At 32.1% G+C, this 19115-nt stretch overlaps 1 protein-coding gene across 1 annotated transcript; it reads left to right on the top strand.

The window, feature by feature from the left end:
* Positions 1 to 1980: 1980 nt before the first annotated feature.
* LOC134691008 (ATP synthase subunit gamma, mitochondrial-like) lies at positions 1981 to 14217 on the top strand. The gene is made up of 7 exons (XM_063551195.1): positions 1981 to 2093; positions 6454 to 6488; positions 6998 to 7129; positions 8831 to 9032; positions 9553 to 9696; positions 11855 to 12075; positions 14006 to 14217. The coding sequence occupies exons 1-7, from the start codon at positions 2059 to 2061 to the stop codon at positions 14104 to 14106; spliced, it is 870 nt and encodes a 289-aa protein (XP_063407265.1). The 5' UTR covers positions 1981 to 2058; the 3' UTR covers positions 14107 to 14217.
* The last annotated feature ends 4898 nt before the right edge of the window (positions 14218 to 19115 follow it).

Raw genomic sequence — 19115 nt, 5'->3', positions numbered from 1 at the left:
GTCTCCGTGCTTCTTGAAAGAATGGCCATAGCGTTTTTCGTCTGTCATTAATTTCTTTTGGGAACTGCTCACTAATGCCGAATCCAGTATCCCTCAACTCTCTTGCGGCTTTTCGAACAGTCTCGCGTTCTTTAAAGTTTCTGAATCGACAGACAATCGGCTTTGTTGTAAATTTAACTGAGCCATCTCTATTTCTCTCAATATATTCCTTCCCAAAACGATGAGCACGTTCGTATTCCGCGGGTCTGTTTAGTTTGAGTTGTTCGACCATAAAGTTTTCAATGATTTTTTCCGTTTGTTCCGTTTGTTCGTCTTTTTCCTGAAGCGGTATTCCGGTGAAAATCGGGTTCTCCCGCATTGATCTTGTTTGGAGATCTATGTGCCGATCATATAAGTCATCTAGATCTTGTTGTAGTCGGAAGATTGTGTTATTAGAGGCATCTTTTTCGGATCGAATTTCATTAAAAGCACTTTTAACCTCTTTAACATCGTTGTTATTATGTTCGAATTTTTCGTTCACAAAGTTCATGCTCTTTTCGACCTCATCGACTCTTTTCGTTACATTTTCGACGGTTTTCACTAAGGTTTGGACAGTTTTATCAAACGAAGTTAATTTTTTTGACAGTTCATCCATCATCGACATTTTGTTGAAAATTTCGTTAACTTTATGGGTAAGCATATCAAGTTTATTATTTGCATCTATATTAGGATTCATCATAGGTTGTAAGTTGTGTGGGGTACTTGTGTAAAACCCGGCAGCTGGTAGTGTTGGCGAAAGTTGAGTAAAATTTGGATTTTGAATCGGATGCTGCGATACCGCATACTGTTGGAATTGTGATCTGTTTTGTTGGATCATTGGGGAATCATAAGCTGGAACGTTAAACGTGTCCATATTCGCCTTTTCAATTACATTACTATCGGTTTTATTTTGACTTGCATTGTTTTTGTTTTCATTCGGCGTGTGAGTTGATTTCAGTGTCTTTTTATTTCGTTTCTGACCACTTACATTTTGACCACTCGTGTTTTTCCTTTTCTTTGGATTTTTGGCTTTCTTTTTTGGACTCGTATAGAAATTTAACAGTTCCTTTCACATAAATCACTTAAATTGTTCATGTTGAATTCCGTTTTAGTCCATCTTATTCCATTTTAAAATAAATTTTCAAGAGAGAAAGAAAAGTCGACATTTCTTTTTTCACACATGCGCAGGTAATGTCATACGCCCATAAAACTTCAAGAAAATAAAAAAAAAATAATTTCAAAATAAATAATTTCTTGTTTAAAATCCCCGGAATAGGATTTACTTCCCCTTAAAATGCCAATTTTAAAACAAACAAAAACAAACAAAAATTATCTACACTTGTAAAAGTATTAATATTTATAAGTTATATTCTTATTAATTGGTTCTTTTAAATGAAATTCACATTAAATATCAGAATTCCGGCATCAAATTTTGCATACTTTATAGAAAATCTGGACCTTAGTTTCTCTGTTTTTTACAATCCAAGATGGCGGAAGACACCCAATACCACCTTAACTCGAGTTTCAAGTGAACTTGGTCGAAAATTTCAAGTGAACTCGGCAAAATTTAGTCCTGTGAATTCTTGTTCTGTTACTTTTTGTCCTGCCGTGTCTGTCTGTCTGTCCTATATCCCCATACCAGCCAACTTTTCAAAATGCCCATGGGGGTTTTACGTGAAAGATGGTTTTTAGAGTCCTACAAAACCTTCAAGGGGGCCTTCAAATATATTCTAATGTGGGTTTTTTTGCCTTCTTCGTGCTTTAACAAGCTCATACGACATAGCCATTGTTTTCTTTAAAATAGTGGACAGAATTGCTCTTACAATATTTCCATTTTTGAGTAATCAAATCCCCCCACAAATAGTGACAGTTGGCGGGTATGCATTCCGAAATAACTGTGTTTCTGTTAATTGCGATCGAAATATACATTGAGACAATCTTTTTCAAAAGCTGATAGTTGTAAATTTATGTGGAGTTGCCTCCCATAAAAAGCTTCCGCACAGTGCCTCGCTTTGGGAGAAGTTCCATCAAACAATCATCATGTTCTCCCGAACAACACAATTTATCCCACAATGGTTAGTGCAATACAAATTAAATCCAATAATTACTAAAAAAAATGAACCAGTTAATCTAAAGGAAAACAGCAACAAGCCGCTCTCATGTGGTGCTTGTTGTTTTTCAACTACAATCTGACCGGCTTTGTGACCTCTGTCAAAGTTGACAAAAATAAATCGGTCTTGATATTTTATGCCTTGATCTTCAAAAGAATTCCTTTTATAGTTTAATGTTGCACAGTTCAGCTCTTAAAATCTAAATTCTTTAACGAGTTATTTGAGACGAATTGACATTGAAACGTACCTGCATATCCTACCGTAGTCTAAGATCGTTCATCTTGTCAGTTCGTTAGGTATTTGTGTTTGAACTTAACACACGGAGAAACTCCGCATTGATGTCACTACGGTACTTCTAGCGTAGAAAAACAGTGCAAAATACGTTTTTTCTGCACTTTTGAATAAAAAAAACATTTCTAAAGGTAAGTTTTCATTGTTGTTCTCAATTATTGCCAAAAAATGCCAATTTTCTAATGCCCGTTTCAATCCCAACTTCCGAATATTTAAAAACATTCTAGAACTTCACAAAATCCCATTTCCGGCCTCCATTGCTTTGTGTACGTTCCATTCAGCGTCATCAATCTTGTGGCAGGCAATATAGGTCAATCAAAACGTATTTTTAGGAATTTAAAAATGACATGCTCCTTACCTCTTTCTCGATTTTCCCGCGAAAAAAAGCTCAACCAAAATGAAAGGAAAACTATATGAAAAAACGATGCCCATGCCATAATTTTGAACAGGCATATAGAGTTGGTTAATAAGAAACCATTTACATTTATTTTTCATAGAATTTTCTTTTTATTCATTATAAAAAGATCGATATTCTGACCATCATGACTGTATGTAAATATTCGGGAAGAATCTGTTTTAGCGGACCCCGGAAGTTGGAAGATGCACAATTTATGCGCATGACCGATAACCCCGAGTTACGTTGCTATGCTGAAATATAAACAGCGGCCATTTTTTTTACCGCTTCGAAAGACGTCGATGTAAATGATTTTTAAAAAGTGATTTTAACTAGTGAAACTGAACAATTAAAAATAAATTTAGTGCACTTACCCATTTAAGCTTGAAAATCATCCATACTAGAATTAAGTGTGTTTGTTATTTCGTTTAGTACTCTTGGTTTTTTAGATGCAGGTTGTGGTACACTGACGGTGATGGTTTCTGTCGTAATCAGGGCTTGTTTTTGTTTTTCCGGATTATACACTTTTTTTATAAGGTTAATAAATGCTAGGAAAGGGTCGTCAGAGCCAATAATATATTTTTTTCGTACACAATATTGACTGAAATAAGTGTCATAAAGGGATTTAAATGTGCCGTATTTTGGAAGTGATTTTTTAAGTGCTCGCCAAGTACTTTCAATCGTATTTGTATGCGCTCCTGTTTCAGGGTCTACAAAATTTACAGAATGGTTGACTTTTAAGTGTTCAAATCCCTCAGATCCTAGACAATCATATGCCTTCCAACAGTCGCTGATGATTGTGGTTCCTGGTTTTATGTTGTCTTTTATTAATTTTAACAGTGTTTCTTTTGTCCGATTTTCTACTGATGCAAAAAAACTTTTTTTGCTGTCTCTTTCTATACCTCCAAAGACCCACTGTCCTTCAACTCGACGCCCTTTATGGTATTTTCTTTTTCCAAATTTACTTTCGTCTATTTCTACGATAACGTTTTCTCCACCTATTTTTTCACTGTCTTTTTCCAAAATTTCTATGCAAACTTCACGGCAATAATTGTACCAATCTACGATTGTTTGATTACAAATAGAAAGTTGATGTTTAACAAATTCTTGGTCTATTTTGTAAATCCAGAAATAAGTGATGAATAATATTTTTTCCAAACTTAAATTATGTCCTTGAAACCAGGATCCGTTTCTGCTGGAGACCTTTTTATTGCATTTTTTGTTGCTGCACTACCAATAAAAAATGTCGTTTGAAAAAGAACTGTCTTTTCTTAAACTGAAATGTCCATGGCTACACTTTTTACATACCTCTCCAGATAAATCTAGAATTAATCCTAGTGAAAAACACCACTGAATAATTTTCTCAACACTTTCACAAATAATAAACAAATCTTTTAACTTGATCGGCATTTCCGTATTTACATTGTAACAGTGTTTGTAAACACAGCTGATTTTACGTTACGGTTGACTATGACGTCACTTAATCATGAATATTCCTGACATAGAGGTCACAGATAATGGAATTTTTATCACGTGATATACCTACCTGAGTTACGGAAGCGTAGACATTTTTGTACACTTACCAAGACGTATTTCTACTAGATTTTGTAATTTTCATTTAAAAAACTGTTTAAAACAACAGTTTTTTAAACAAAACTTGACCTGGGGAGTTCGATTTTGACCTTCTTTTTTTGATTTTTGGCCTATTTTCGTTTTTAACTTTTTGGCGGGACCAATTCCTATATACTAGTACTTACTATAGTTTCCCGTACTTTTTATGGGGTCCGCTAAAGTAGAGGTACTCCTTTCTCCAAATATTCATACAAAATTCCCTTGATGTCAAAAGGGATGGCAAAAAAAGAGTTTTCCTGTTGAATAAAACCCAGAACTATTGCAAACTATTTTGAAGCAATATCCCAGAAAGAAATAACGTAATTGCTGTAGACTGAAAAATCCCCTTATTGACAGTAGAGCAATTTAATTGGATATAACGAACTGACATCACGTGATTTTGACGCCATTGAAATTTTAATGTAAACAAACAAGGTCAGAAGGTTCTGTATGGGACATCATTGTACATTTAGTTACTGACAAACAATTACGAGTTAACAAAGCTTGCCAATGCATGGTTATAAAAAATTAAAGCTAAGTCTACAGAAAAAAAAAGAAAAAAATAGCCTTAGTATAACGACTTATCATTACACCTGGATACAGTAGTAGTACTCTGTAGCATCAAATTCCTGGGACACCTTCCTACGACATATTTCGACTATTTTTGAGCCTGTGACTTTTGTGGCAACAGTTTGACATAGCGATCCTACATTCCGTCAACGCTGTCATCCACAAATAATTCCCTTTGTGGTAAAATTTTTTGAAATTTTGAAACTTTCTTAATATATCCTTGATTTTTGCCAAACTTGCAGAAGCTTGTTTATGATCATAAGATAGGGTATCCGGTCTGTTAGTCCTGATTACATGTTGGCCTGTGGTCTGTTCACCAATTGGCTTCTCCCTACTTTTATTAAAAAATATTCGTATTACTATTAGGGTATTAAAGTTTAGTAAACTTATTCAGATATTTATATGGAATATAAAGTCTTGAAATTCATGAAAACACATGGATATATTTTAAATTCTTGGTGTGTTTTACTGCATCAATTTTTTTAATGATCTATTTCTGACTCAAATTGTAATAATTGTCTTTCATGGATTAATGACAACATTTTGTTTTGAAAAAGTAGTCACCTTGGAATGAATAAAAATAATGGTGTACAAATTGAAAATGATGACGAGGATTCATAAGTTAATTTTTTATTATACTGCATAAATTCACTGACTACATGCAGTATAATATTAAAATTATAAAAAATATCTGTAAAGATGAATACATTGTATTCATATATTCTACTAATGGGACAAAGCAAATCAAAGGTTGCAGCAATACAATTATTGGGTGAATTTTTCCACAAACTGTAACATACTCTGTTCAAATATTATTGAATGTGATTATGCATCTACAGTAAAAATGTAGATTACAATTAAAAAAAAAAATCAGGGCGAACAGACGTATAAGATTGTATCCGGAAGTAAATTGTAAAAAAAAGAAATCTTGTTTTATATATCCGTATTTTACTTACATGACTTATAAATAGACTACAGCTTTCATCTAGTTAACATAACATACAGTCTGCAGTTTAAGTTTTTAAAAACGTTTAATTGATTCATAAACCATCCTGGATTTTAATGAAACCTGGAAAAAAGCTTCTATGTATTGCAAAAAAGTACAATCAAAAGATACAATGTAGCATCTGAATTTAAGAGTTAGCGAAAAGTGTCAGTCCTCAGGATTTCACCCCAAAATTTTGAATAGGACTGACACAATTTCAGTATTTTTCAATAGATTAATAGTGAGGACCAGTAGATTTTCTTTAAGGACCATCAGGGGAAAAAAGATTTTTGAGACACCCGGCATCTAGCAATGTCTAGAAGAAATTTTTTAATATTTTTTTCCCCAATAGACTACAGCAAAAGTAGGGGATACACTGAGTTCTGCAGAACTCTTAAGAATTTTTATTTATACATGTCATATGATTATGTTTGTTGTTATCAGTTTAATCACAATTTTTTTTTCTATTTTAGCATGCAAGTGCGTGGGATGGCAACATTAAAGGAAAGTAAGTTGGCATTAATATTTTTCTTATCTTTGATATTTATTTGCATTTTGACATAAAAAAAAAATAATCAGGACACGGTCAATTCTAGAAATAAAGATGGCACAGCATGTGCTTAATGATGAGTGTAGAGCTAAAAGCAGAAAAGCTATTTTTTAAATGTTTGAAATCCTATTTTCCCTTTTTGGGTCATTTTAAGTTAGCAATACATTCTTATTGCTATATCATACATGAGGCATTCCTGTTTTACCCCACTCTTTTACATCATTTATGGAAACATAATAAGAGTAACAACCATTCTTCAATTGCTTTGAGCTTAATGTTTCCTTCAACACTGGAGATTTCACACTTTTAAACCCATTGTTTCACTTCATCAACTGATTTAATTAAATGATAGTATTTTCTACAAATTCTGAAGAGCATCCACACACATGATAATTTATTTATATTGTAAAACTAGATGTCTTCCAGACTTTGCTTAAGTGAAAAAAAAACATATTGTCATCTTGTAGTTCGTGTTCGGTTGAAGTCTGTAACTAACATCCAAAAGATCACCAAATCCATGAAGATGGTGTCAGCAGCTAAATATGCCAGAGCTGAGAAGGATCTTAAAGTTGCCAGGCCATATGGACTAGGAGCTAAAGGTAAGCTGAAATATAAGGGTTAAAATATTAAGTTCTGCCAGACCAAAGGAACTATGAGGACAAATTATGATTATGTCACAAATAAACTTATAACATAGTATAAAAAAAAAGGTTTGGCAGACATGTGAAAGGCAAATATATAATTCAAATATATTATCAGGCTTTTTAGAAGTCCAACAGGTTTAAATGTGTGTAGCCTTTGATATTTTATGATTTGTATATGATTTTTAAAAAGTTGATAATGTACATTATATTTATCAAGTATTTTATTAATTTAATATTGCTAATACAAATTCAGTGTTACTTTATTAGTGTTTCCTGCAGCTTTTAAAAAGGGCAGGGTAATTGTTAGCTCAGAGGGCACATTAAGCGCGATGGACAACAATTTTAGGGCACTAACTATAAACAGGCAATTTCTATAAAATGGAATCATTTAAAACATACTAGTTTAATGCTATAAAAAGGACATATACATCTGTAATCAATCATTAAAACAAATGTTAAACAAAAAAAAGTGTATATATGAAATATTTAAAACAATAAACACAATTTAGCTAGCTAGCTCAAGCTAGAACTCAAAAGGGGCAGGGTGCCAGTTTTTACTGTATAGGTTGTTGTTTTTTTAAATAAAGATGCCTTTCAACTATAGTCTTTATGTCATTGTTTGTGTAGTTATGTATAGTACATCTTCATCAACATACAATTTTTATTATGTTTTTATAGTTTAACTTCACTCTACCCATTATATGGTTTGATTATATCTATATAAGAATTACAACTTTTATTACAACAAGTTTGTAACGTCATTTACTGACTATTCAGCCATTGCATGGTTGGAAAATGTGAAAAACTGCTAGCAATTCTAATTTGATAATGTTTAGAACATGGATTGCTAATAAAAAGTATAATTATCAAGTAGAAATTGCAATATTTTTTTTCCAATATGTTCAAAGACAGTTTATATCTTTAAGGTAACATTATTATGTTATTATATATTCAATTGGTAATTTATTCCTTATTTTGGTACTAGATAATATTTTTAGAGCACAAATTTGTAATAGGCTAAAACAGGGGAAGTAACTCCAAAATCAATTTCCACCACGTTTGCGTTAACTGTATTGAGATGGGAGGCATTTCTGTAACGGCATAGTTTTATTTTGATGACTTAAATTCAATTCTAAAGTCATGAAAGTCTTCATTTATACACTCCTCCATTGTGACTTGGAGATCGAAAATGCGGACCCAAGCTAAATACACTCTTCATCAAAAGTATGACAAAAAGATACATTGTCCTAATTAAATTACTTAGTTATTAACACCTTTGAAGTCTTTATCATTGTAATTGATTGTAATGACAAGATTAACCTGGGGACAATCACACAGGTTTCATATGTAATTAACTTGTAGATCAGAAATCGATAAAACAAAATTTCACCAAAACGGCACAAGAGAATTTTGGAAAAGACGTCAGGGCAGAAGGGCGCTGATGAAGGCATGGCGTCTAGAATTTCGACAAAATTAGGGCAGAAGGGCGCCAAATTTTTTCCCAAAAAAGGGCAGGGCGTCGAGAAATCGTGGCAGGGCGCCATTACACGCCAAAACCACCTGTAGGAAACACTATTTATAATGGATATTAATGGATAACATACTTGTAGGATAATTCACTTTGTTGACACTTGTCTATTGTTGTTTTTTTTCCAGCATTTTATGACCAGGCTGAGATAAAAGGTGACAACACTTCACCTAATCAGCTTCTAGTGGCCGTAACATCAGACAGAGGTTTGTGTGGTGGTGTACACTCCAATGTGTGTAAAGCTATTAAAGGCATTATGAATGAGATGGAAAACACGGCTGATACTAAACTTGTACTGATTGGTGACAAGTCCAAGGCAATATTATCCAGGTATTTATTATCATTTAGGCAGAATGTACCTACACTTAGTCTTATCTCTGCTAGTTCAGTACAATTAACCTCTTGTTTGTCGAAGGGTTGTAGACTATCAGATTATGAATAAAATAAGATGCAGTGTGTTATACTATTAAATGTGATTGTTTATACATATATATTCTCTATAACTATGTAATTTGTAGTCAATTTGAAATAAAATTCATTCATTCATTCATTCATACAACATGTACAAGACATTAAGACTGAAACATAAAAAAACCACATACAAGACCAGTAGATCTATGTAAGCAATTCCTAGTAAAATTATTAGGTTAAAATTTATGATATCCTTCTATAAAATAAAAACACATGTTGGTTAAAAGTATACAATAAATCAGGATTATACCATTCATGCCATTGGAGGTATTTGAAAATTTCTAATTATATTTTTATTCCATAAAATAATTTGGAGGGTAATTTTCTGACTAACTATACTATCCAGCAATATTTGAATACCTTGTGTTTTACTTTTCAGACTATATGCAAAGAACATACTTATGTCATTTAATGATATTGGAAAGAAATCACCAACATTTGGAGATGCAACTCGTGTAGCACAAAATATTCTAGATTCTGATTATAAATTTGATAATGCCAGGATGTTTTATAATGTATTCAAGTAAGTATTTATATGTTTATCTGTTATGAAGTTAATACATTGTTGTCAAGTAGCATCGTAATGTAGTAGTTCTTTTCATGTTAATTATTCGTGTTAAAACTTGGATTAATTAAAAAGAAAGGTGGTATAACTATTAACTTATTTGTTTTTTGGGGGGGGTCATCAAATTCCAATCCTTTGCAAATGCTCACTTGTGCTGATAAACCATTATTGTCCTTTTAAAACTTTTGATATAAATCAGCTTATATTGTTTTGAAAAACTCATTAATATTTGGTTAAAATCTTAATCACTTTGTTGCAAACCAGCAAAACTAAAAAACAACTTCAAAGAGAGATATTATTTCAGTTCTAGAGTACCTATACATTCAGGTGATAAGTTAAACCACAACTGTCTGCCAACCAATTGTTTGTATTTGGTATTTAATTAGGACTTAACTAATTTTCATGCATGAGTGTTATGTTAAAATTTAAAAAGTAATCAGTAAATGTAAACAGAAAATTGATTAGTGTTGAACCTGAAACTGACCAAACAGTATATATATAGTATGTTCATATAAAGCCTGCTAACAGATTTCAAATGCTTTTCGTGGTGGAGGAAGCCAGATTAATAATGTAGGATTAACAAAAGCAAACAGCTGTAGACAAAATAGAATGATAGAAGACCACAGTTTAAATGTGATATTCAATTATTGCTTCTTATCCTTTTGCATTTTGGCCTTTAAACCAAGGCTTCCAAAACGGTCATATATTCCGGTCATTTGTATAATATCCGGTAAAAGTCTGGCTGGCCAAAGCATGAGACGGTCATATACTTTTTAGTTTCAAAGGCTTTTTCGGTCATTTTAACATATAAATTCACGATCTTTTTGACCCAACCTTTTGCATTTAACAGCCATACATTTCCGGTCATAAAAGTGACATGATGATTAATTACTATCAATACAACCCCTACTTCAATACTTTCTAATTTTAATCAAGGCTAATTAGTTGTTGGACAGCTGAAAACTACCTGTTCAGGTGACAGGTAAACTATTTTCAGTACCGGACATCGTATAAATTAATCAGTCCATTCACATTTATTTTGTTACATTCCAGCGGTTTGTAAACTAATTGATTTAGTCCAAAAGATAAAAATAATAATAAATAAATTTATAAACATTATTTGATGAAACATTTAAAAAGGTTTTAAATGAAAAATCGTCAGAACTACGTTGTATGGACAAGAACACATTGCGCATGTGCACAGGTGGGAAATTTAATTATGCATCCTACATTTCTTCAAAAATGCTAAAACTATCATTGATAACTGTATATAACGTTCATTTCAAGTACTTTGTTGAAGAAATAACGTGGAAAGAGCTTCTTCACTCAGTCGTGCTATGTAAACAAACATGGATTTTACGTATCCGTTTATGGTCCATGTTTTACCATTGTCAAGTCAACATCCGGTTTTGAAAAATGTGACTTTAAAAACGAAAATAAAGTTCAAGACAACATCATTTTGCACAAATAAAGAGTCTAATGCAGATATGAGCACGCTGATGTGCACACTTTGAATGATGCAATGCCAATTTTAACAGTTTATGTCAGAACATCAAATTCATATCAAAGTAAAGTTTGATATCGTTTTTAATCTAATGTCAATCATTGGGATGGCCATCTGTCTGATTACCATAATTTCTTTTTGTGACATAGTCTTAGGGAATCAAATCCGGATCAGATATAAAATGTCCGGCTGGCTCAGAAAAATTTTGGAAGCCATGCTTTAAACACAATACATTAATTTCTGAATTTATAGAATTCTAATGCCACTTTTGTATATGATTATCCCATTTTATAAATATTTTAGTGTCACAAATATGTGACATTTGTGTGGGTGTTATAATTACAAGAAAGTTGTCTATATATGGAGTAAAAAAGGATTCCTTCAAATTTGTGCTTTTCGCTTCCTGCATATAAGCAACTGATATATATTTCTGTTGTCAGATTCATATTTGTACTGGTTTTACATTTCTGCCTTTTATCCTAATTTTCACCAATGCCATATTTTATATAAATCTGTTAAAGATATGTTGAATCAGGGAAAGACAATTTATTTCTCTGAACTCACTGATTAAGATACACAGTGGTTACAGATTATGTCTTTTATCTTTTATAGGAGCGTGATTTCATATAAAACAACTGAGCAGCAGATTCATCTTAAAGAATCCATCATGAAATCAGAACAATTTTCAGTGTACGACAGTGTAGATGATGAAACTGTCACAAATTATAATGAGTTCCAGTTAGCTAGTTTGGTTTACTTTGCTTTGAAAGAATCTGCTACAAGTGAACAAAGCTCTAGAATGACAGCTATGGAGGGAGCCAGCAAGAATGCTGGTAAGTCTCGTGTCCATTTTAAACATCTTAGTTTCAAAGTCACAAATCAAGTCATCAAAAATCTGAAAATTAGTTTAATAGTTGATTTGTTTATTTCTCAATAACTAAACATTATGGGTGAATGTTTTTAATTGGAATCATTATCTTAAATTTATTGAGGAATTTACCAGGTTAGCATGAAGTGAATTATCATGTGATAAAGTTAAAACAAGATGTGAGGTGTATTAAGTCAAGAGAGCTAAATAAAAAACAAACCAGGAAAAAACATTTGAGATCAATAAACAGCCCTTAACAATTGATAATGCCCCCTTACCATATCTGAAAAACTAAATCGCCCTGTGGAGATGAGGAATGAACACTCAAAACTTAAGTATCAAATTTTAACACATGGTTTGCAAGTTAAAAAAGCAATATTAAGGCCAAATAAAAATATATGTGTGGTTCTAGTTACATACTTTTAAAAATAGGGTCAGTAGGTCGGCAATTTTATTTAATTTTATTTTGGATTGTCAAGATCAGGGAAAAAAATGTATGTTTACCGAAATTGATTCCGGTATTATACATGTTATACACACCAATACCAGAAGTTTGCCATTTTTCATGTATTTTGGTTGTAAAATAAACAGTTATGTTGCATTTTGAGTTAATTTTGTGACATTCTGTTATAAATTGTTGCAGTTTAGCCATATTTAAAGGATACTTCTGACAGAAATTCAGATTACAGAAATCCATGATTTTTTTTTTTAAATTCACGATCTTAAAATTTGATCGTTTGAAAATTTATTATTGAGAAATGAATAAAAAAAGTTCTAGAGTCAGGGGTATTAACTAGGGACAGGCCGGTAACTGGAACCGCACATATATTTTTATTTGGTCTAACTAGAAAAATATCATTCCTGTTGGAACCAGTTATACAAGGATTTGAATGTGAAAGAACTAATTTCAGATATCAATGGATACTTTCAGGGATCTCTATGGCCTGTTTAATGATGACGCCCCACCATTGTTCAAATGTCTTGCGCCATCGTTAAATTGGCTTCCACCATCATTTAAAATGAATAAATTAATAATCCAGTTACAATGAAAAAAGTTTAACAAGTGGACACATGCTTTTATTTTGACTAACTCAATCAGCACACACACCCTTTTTTTAAGAAATCCACAATAAGACGTAAAACATAAATATTATTTCATCGCAAATATCTCTAGTACTGCTGTAATGATAAAACAGAATTACTTTAAAAGATAAAAGTAAAAACTAAAATATGTACTGTGAAGAAATATCATTTCGTAATTCCGAATTCTTTTCGTAGTTTACAATCTTAATGATACATGTACATCTGCATTTCTGTTTTATATTCAGACTCGAAAGATGCATGTTACAAAGCATCAATTTACTAGATAAGGTCATTAAAAAACCTTTTCATATGTCAACCTTTTCTATACAAATCTCTTCAACCTTTTACATAACCTGTACGAATCGTTTTGATGTTGCTGTAAATCAGCCATACCAATAAAAGGTTCATGACAGTGTCCTTCAAAAGTAAGCTCCACATGATATTTTTTTTAACCCCAACAACAATTACCAAAAATAGCAAGAGAACTACATGGGGACCTTCATGACAGCTTTTGGTCTTTCTCAACTGAAAGGGGGGCATGAAGGCTTGACATTTGAATAGTCTACTTCTAGAATGAAAATTCAAATAAATATAATTTAAACAAGCAATGAATTAGCATGTTCCCTTTTTTACATGGAGGGAAGAAATACTTTTGATCACGCTACACTGTATGGTGGAGACACGGTTCGGTTCGTGATGATTAAAAGTTCCTCCATTCAATTTTCATCCATGGAGATCCCTGAATTTATTGTATTGTATTTCATGCTTATTTGTATATATACTGTTAAAAGTATTTCTTTATTCATTAATAGGTGAAATGATAAGCAAGCTGACCTTGACCTTCAACAGAACCAGACAGGCAGTAATTACAAGAGAGTTGATAGAAATTATCTCTGGTGCATCTGCATTGTAATGAACTGAGGACATTTTAGTGCTATTTCAGTGGACCAACTTGTCCTGTTGTGATAGATTTATTTTGAAGTTTGACAGTAAACAAATAATAATAAAAAGATGAAAATTTGAACAGATTTTGTTTTGTGTGTAAAGGTGGAAATGAACAGTGTAAAAATACTATTCCTTTGATTATATATAAAATAAGATATATCCTGATTTTTTTTGTGTACTTATAAGCTTACATCAAAAAAGCAACTTGGATGCATTAAATAGAATTTTTATGAGGCCAGCCTTTTTGCTCTTATACAACTTTCAAAAACAATGACATCTTTCAGATGTTCACAAGATATAAGGATGTAAACTTCATGGATGAAAATTTAACAATGAGGAACTTTCACAGTGAAAGTAATCTGCATCCACGGCTTGGCATGATCAAAATTGTTTTAATTCCTCCATCAAAATATTTCTATATTAGGAATGGTGAACAGACTGCTATTTGTCCCCTACATAGTGTGTTGTGGCGGACATGGTTTTACTGGTCGTCTGTTAGGTCTTGTTGGTGCTCTCATGGGTACAATTCTTGCCATTAAACTTTATTCTATAGGTTAATACCAGCAATATCTTGAACAAGTTCTAAAATGGGGGATTAATTGATTTTCATAAGACTGCCAAATTTTATTGTTGTTCTTATAATGCTATGATGTCGTCTGTGGTGTTGTTGTTGTCAGAAGCAGGCCTGGGGTAATGGTAATTTGTAATTGTAATGCATTGTAATATTACATTTTTTTTATGTAATGCAAAGTAATTTGTAATGCACATTTTCTGCATTACAATTACATGTAATGTAATGATTAACTTTAGTTGAAAATTGATGTAATGCCTCAATTAAAGTACATTACTTTTCATTACAAATTGGTAAAATACATAAAATTGAAGAATATTGTATAATAAAAATAAAATATTAACAAAAACAAAAGTAAGTATGAAAAAAAAATTTGTCACAGTTAATTACTGTATTAAATAAATAACATCAATCTTTAAAACACACATTTTAAGGTAAAATATAAAATGGTAAAAATTATCAAGTCTTGATTTTGGTTTTGATATTTGTTTAATATGATATTAGGAATATTTTGGTGTTTGGTGGTTTGGTGTGCAATGAAAAATCTTTTAAAAATTTATCAAACAAAACTATATAGATGAACTGACTCAGAAGACACATTTGGTGTCTGGTCAACGATTTCAGTTAAAGTGAATGGATTTCTATGAAACTTTACAATAAGTCAGACTACCACAAAATAAAGGTTGGGATAGTTTTGGGGTTATGGTATCAACAGTCAAGAAATTAGGGGCCAAAAAGGGGCAAAATGCATTCTCCTGACAATAATTTGTGTGTAAGTGTATGGATCGCTCTGAAATTGTACCACAAGGTTCCATACCACAGAGGGACGGCTGGAATTGAGTATTGGGGTAATTTCTCAAAGGGAAGAGGAGAGGTCAAAACATTAGCTGTGGAGATTTTGTCTTAAAAGTATTTGGATTTCAGATTTTTCAAGTTTCAAGACGAAATCTCCAATTGCACAGTATTGCGAAAATTACTTTTAAGACCTTTGCCCTCATTTATTTGGGTCAGAAACCTATGTTATGTCAAAAATCTGTTCATAATCTAGACCATATTAAACGAGGGACGAAAGATACCAAAGGGACAGTCAAACTCATAAATCCAAAACACTGACAACGCCATGACTAAAAATGAAAAAGACAAACAGACAAACAATAGTACACATGACACAACATAGAAAATTTAAGAATAAACAACACAACCCCACCAAAAACTAGCTTGAATATAGTGTCCAAAATTGACCCAACTGTTCAGGGTTCAACCTTTGTGGTCGTATCGGGCTTCGCTCAGAAAATCATTTTATTTATGAAAAAAGTAATGGTTCTTCAAAATATGAAATATTTGGAAAATGACCTTGTAATTGCTCTCACAGGAACAATTCTTGTTAGATTTTTATAAAACTTCTACTATAGGTTAATATCAGTAACACCAAGAACAAGTTCTAAAATGGTGGACATTGACTATTCTCTTTTTGATGAAGTCTGTCTTGTGTTTTCTTCAGTTTAAAAGTAATCAATAGAGTTTTCCATTCACTGCAATTGGATACATTTTAACAAATGGTCGTGTTTTGTGTCCTGTGTTAGTTCTTGTTACGCCAGATCTGAAGTGTCCATCGCTTCCCAATCACCCGTTCCTTGATGTTGATAGTTTCCATTTGCTTGTTGGTGACATGTCTTCCTAAATATAAACTGCAGTACCAGTGTTGATCGCCCTATTATTGTTTACTTAAGTCTGACACGAGATATTCATTTTTACATCTGTTTAAAAATGTATCCAGTATGTTTCGCTGTACTTTGTGCACTTTTCAAGATTTTTAATTTTCCTGTTCAAATATTATCTATATTTTGAACGTCTGTTAGTGGATATTGAGTTGTGATTAATTTCCTCCTGTATAGCAGGTGCGATGGTGTCATATGCTCTTTGTGTTTGATGTATAAAGAAACAAATGTCAGGGGTCGGTCATTTATAATAGCGTAGAGTTCTGTGATAGTTCGAAGTACCTCAATAGTGACGTATGACCTACCAAGTGTCCAAGTTTTTGTCAAACCAATAAGACTTTCCTTAAAACCTCCATACGTAAGTTGTTCTATTGTGTCGACTGCCAGTATGTATGAAGAAACATCAGAAAACACTATGAGGAAGAGATTTACGGCTAGTAAATTATATAAATAGGTATATAATAGTTATCAAAAGTACCAGGATTATAATTTAGTACAACAGACGCACGTTTCGTCTACATAAGACTCATCAGTGACGCTCAAATCGAAATATTTATAAAGCCAAACAAGTACAAAGTTGAAGAGCATTGAGGATTCAAAATTCCCAAAAGTTGAGCCAAATACGGCTAAGGTAATCTATGCCTGGAATAAGAAAATCCTTAGTTGATTCTTCTGCAACTTGTAAGTACAGGTACTACTGATGAAGCACATGTCAACAGGCAGACAAATACTTTAATCTCATTTGCATTACAGTACTGTCCATAGTCCTAGATTACCCACGGCTCCAACTTGTCTGACAAAACAGCCGTTGGACGTCAAGAGTAATCTCGGACTATACTGTCCCTACGTACAGTGGTCCCGCAAAGTCGACTCTAGTGACTGTAAAAGGTAGAGCTTCTGTCAATCTGATTTTCGGCAATGGCGGCAGATCAGGTGCTTTGTATTGATTTTCGTTAAGTTATCATTTGTGTAGAACCTTTTCAACGTACTTTTTAGGTAAGAATGCAATCAAATCCTTTAATATGGGACTGACTAGACATCTAAATCTTCCAAGGCTTATCACTACCTTTTTGATACACAAAATATACTGCATTTATCACAATATTCTAAACATCCTAATCAAAAACATTTCCAGAAATTTATAATTTAATGGAATATATGCTCAGATATTAAATTCAAACCAGATGCACCGCAGGGCGTAGCTTTATACGACCGCAGAGGTTGAACCCTGAATGGTTGGGGCAAGTATGGACACAACATTCAAGCTGGATTCAGCTCTAAATTTGAATTGTGATTAAATAGTTGACACAGCATAGGTTTCTGACACAGAATGAATGTGTTCTAATAAACTTAAAATTTTTGTTTTCTCTTAGAGCAATTCACTATGCTGTTGAATATTATTAGGGACCGGTCAAAATTTATCGTCACATAGGACCGCTGCAAAGTGCAGTAGGACAGATACTTTTTTCCGGAATCACTTTTGTTGGGACATCACTTTTTTCACAGATAATATCCATAGGACACAAGTTTTTATTCAAACGATTATTTTGAAATAATTTTTATAACATTTATAACAAAACTGAAAATAACATAATATACAATATGTAAAAAAAAAATTATTATAGAAAAATTCAGATACGCATCTTTAATTTTTTTTATAACTTTTTCAAATCAACTTGGACTTTCATCAAACTATGCATCTATCTTAGATATATATCAAGCTTACTGAATCCCATTTCATTTACTTTTTTGTTGTATTGCTGTAATATTTAAGAATTATTTTAATCTTCGTAGATAAAGCTAGGATTTGCAATTAGGACAAAATAGAGATAGTAAACTTTAATTTTTTTTATAACTTTTTCAAATCAACTTGGATTTTCATCAAACTATGCAGCTATCATAGATATATATATCAAGCTTACTGAATCCCATTTCATTTACTTTTTTGTTGTATTGCTGTAAAATTTAAGAATTAAAGTAATCTTGGTAAAAAAAGCTAGGATTTGCAATACGGACAAAATAGAGATAGTCCACTTTAGTTTTTTTAATAACTTTTTCAAATCAACTTGGATTTTCATTAAACTATGCAGCTATCTTAGATATATATTAAGCTTACTAAAACCCAGGTCATTTAGTTTTTTTTGTTGTATTGCAGTCAATTTAAAGAATTCAATTAATCTAGGTAAAAAAAGCTAGAATTTGCAGTTCAAACAAAATAGAGAAAGTACACTTTAATTTTTTTTATAACTTTTTAAATTTTACTTGGATTTTCATCAAACTTTGCTGCTATCTTAGATATATATCAAGCTTACTGAACCCAATGTCATTTAGTTTTTTGTTGTTTTGCTGTAAAATTTAATTTCAATTATATGGAGAAGTGCAACAAACATACATCATGTACATCATGTACATTACATCAACCTACAAAGTAGCAAAAATCATTCGGGGGTCACATCAGGTACATTTTCTGTAAATGGAAATATATTAAAGCAATTATTACCATACCTAATAAAAAACACATTCCAAGGCAACCTATTGGTCTTCAGGTTAAAATATATATAGAGAGAGTTAAACCAAATGCTATTCAGTTTCATGTTTCTCCTGGAGCTTGTTTTTATAATTAATTTTTAAAGGTATTGATAAAATTCTATACAAGATACATGCAGCTTCATTAATTTTTCAGTTTAA

The sequence above is a fragment of the Mytilus trossulus genome, chromosome 1 (assembly GCF_036588685.1).
Source record: "Mytilus trossulus isolate FHL-02 chromosome 1, PNRI_Mtr1.1.1.hap1, whole genome shotgun sequence".
Lineage (NCBI taxonomy): Eukaryota > Metazoa > Mollusca > Bivalvia > Mytilida > Mytilidae > Mytilus > Mytilus trossulus.
The sequence above is the reverse complement of the archived record's forward strand: the minus strand, read 5'-3'. Positions and strand labels throughout refer to the sequence as shown.

Coding starts and splice junctions, on each gene's coding strand:
- LOC134691008 (XM_063551195.1), top strand. CDS start 2,059: ATGTTCTCCCGAACAACACAATTTATCCCACAATG. Junction 6,489..6,997: donor GATGGCAACATTAAAGGAAA/GTAAGTTGGCAT, acceptor GTCATCTTGTAG/TTCGTGTTCGGTTGAAGTCT. Junction 9,697..11,854: donor ATGTTTTATAATGTATTCAA/GTAAGTATTTAT, acceptor TATCTTTTATAG/GAGCGTGATTTCATATAAAA.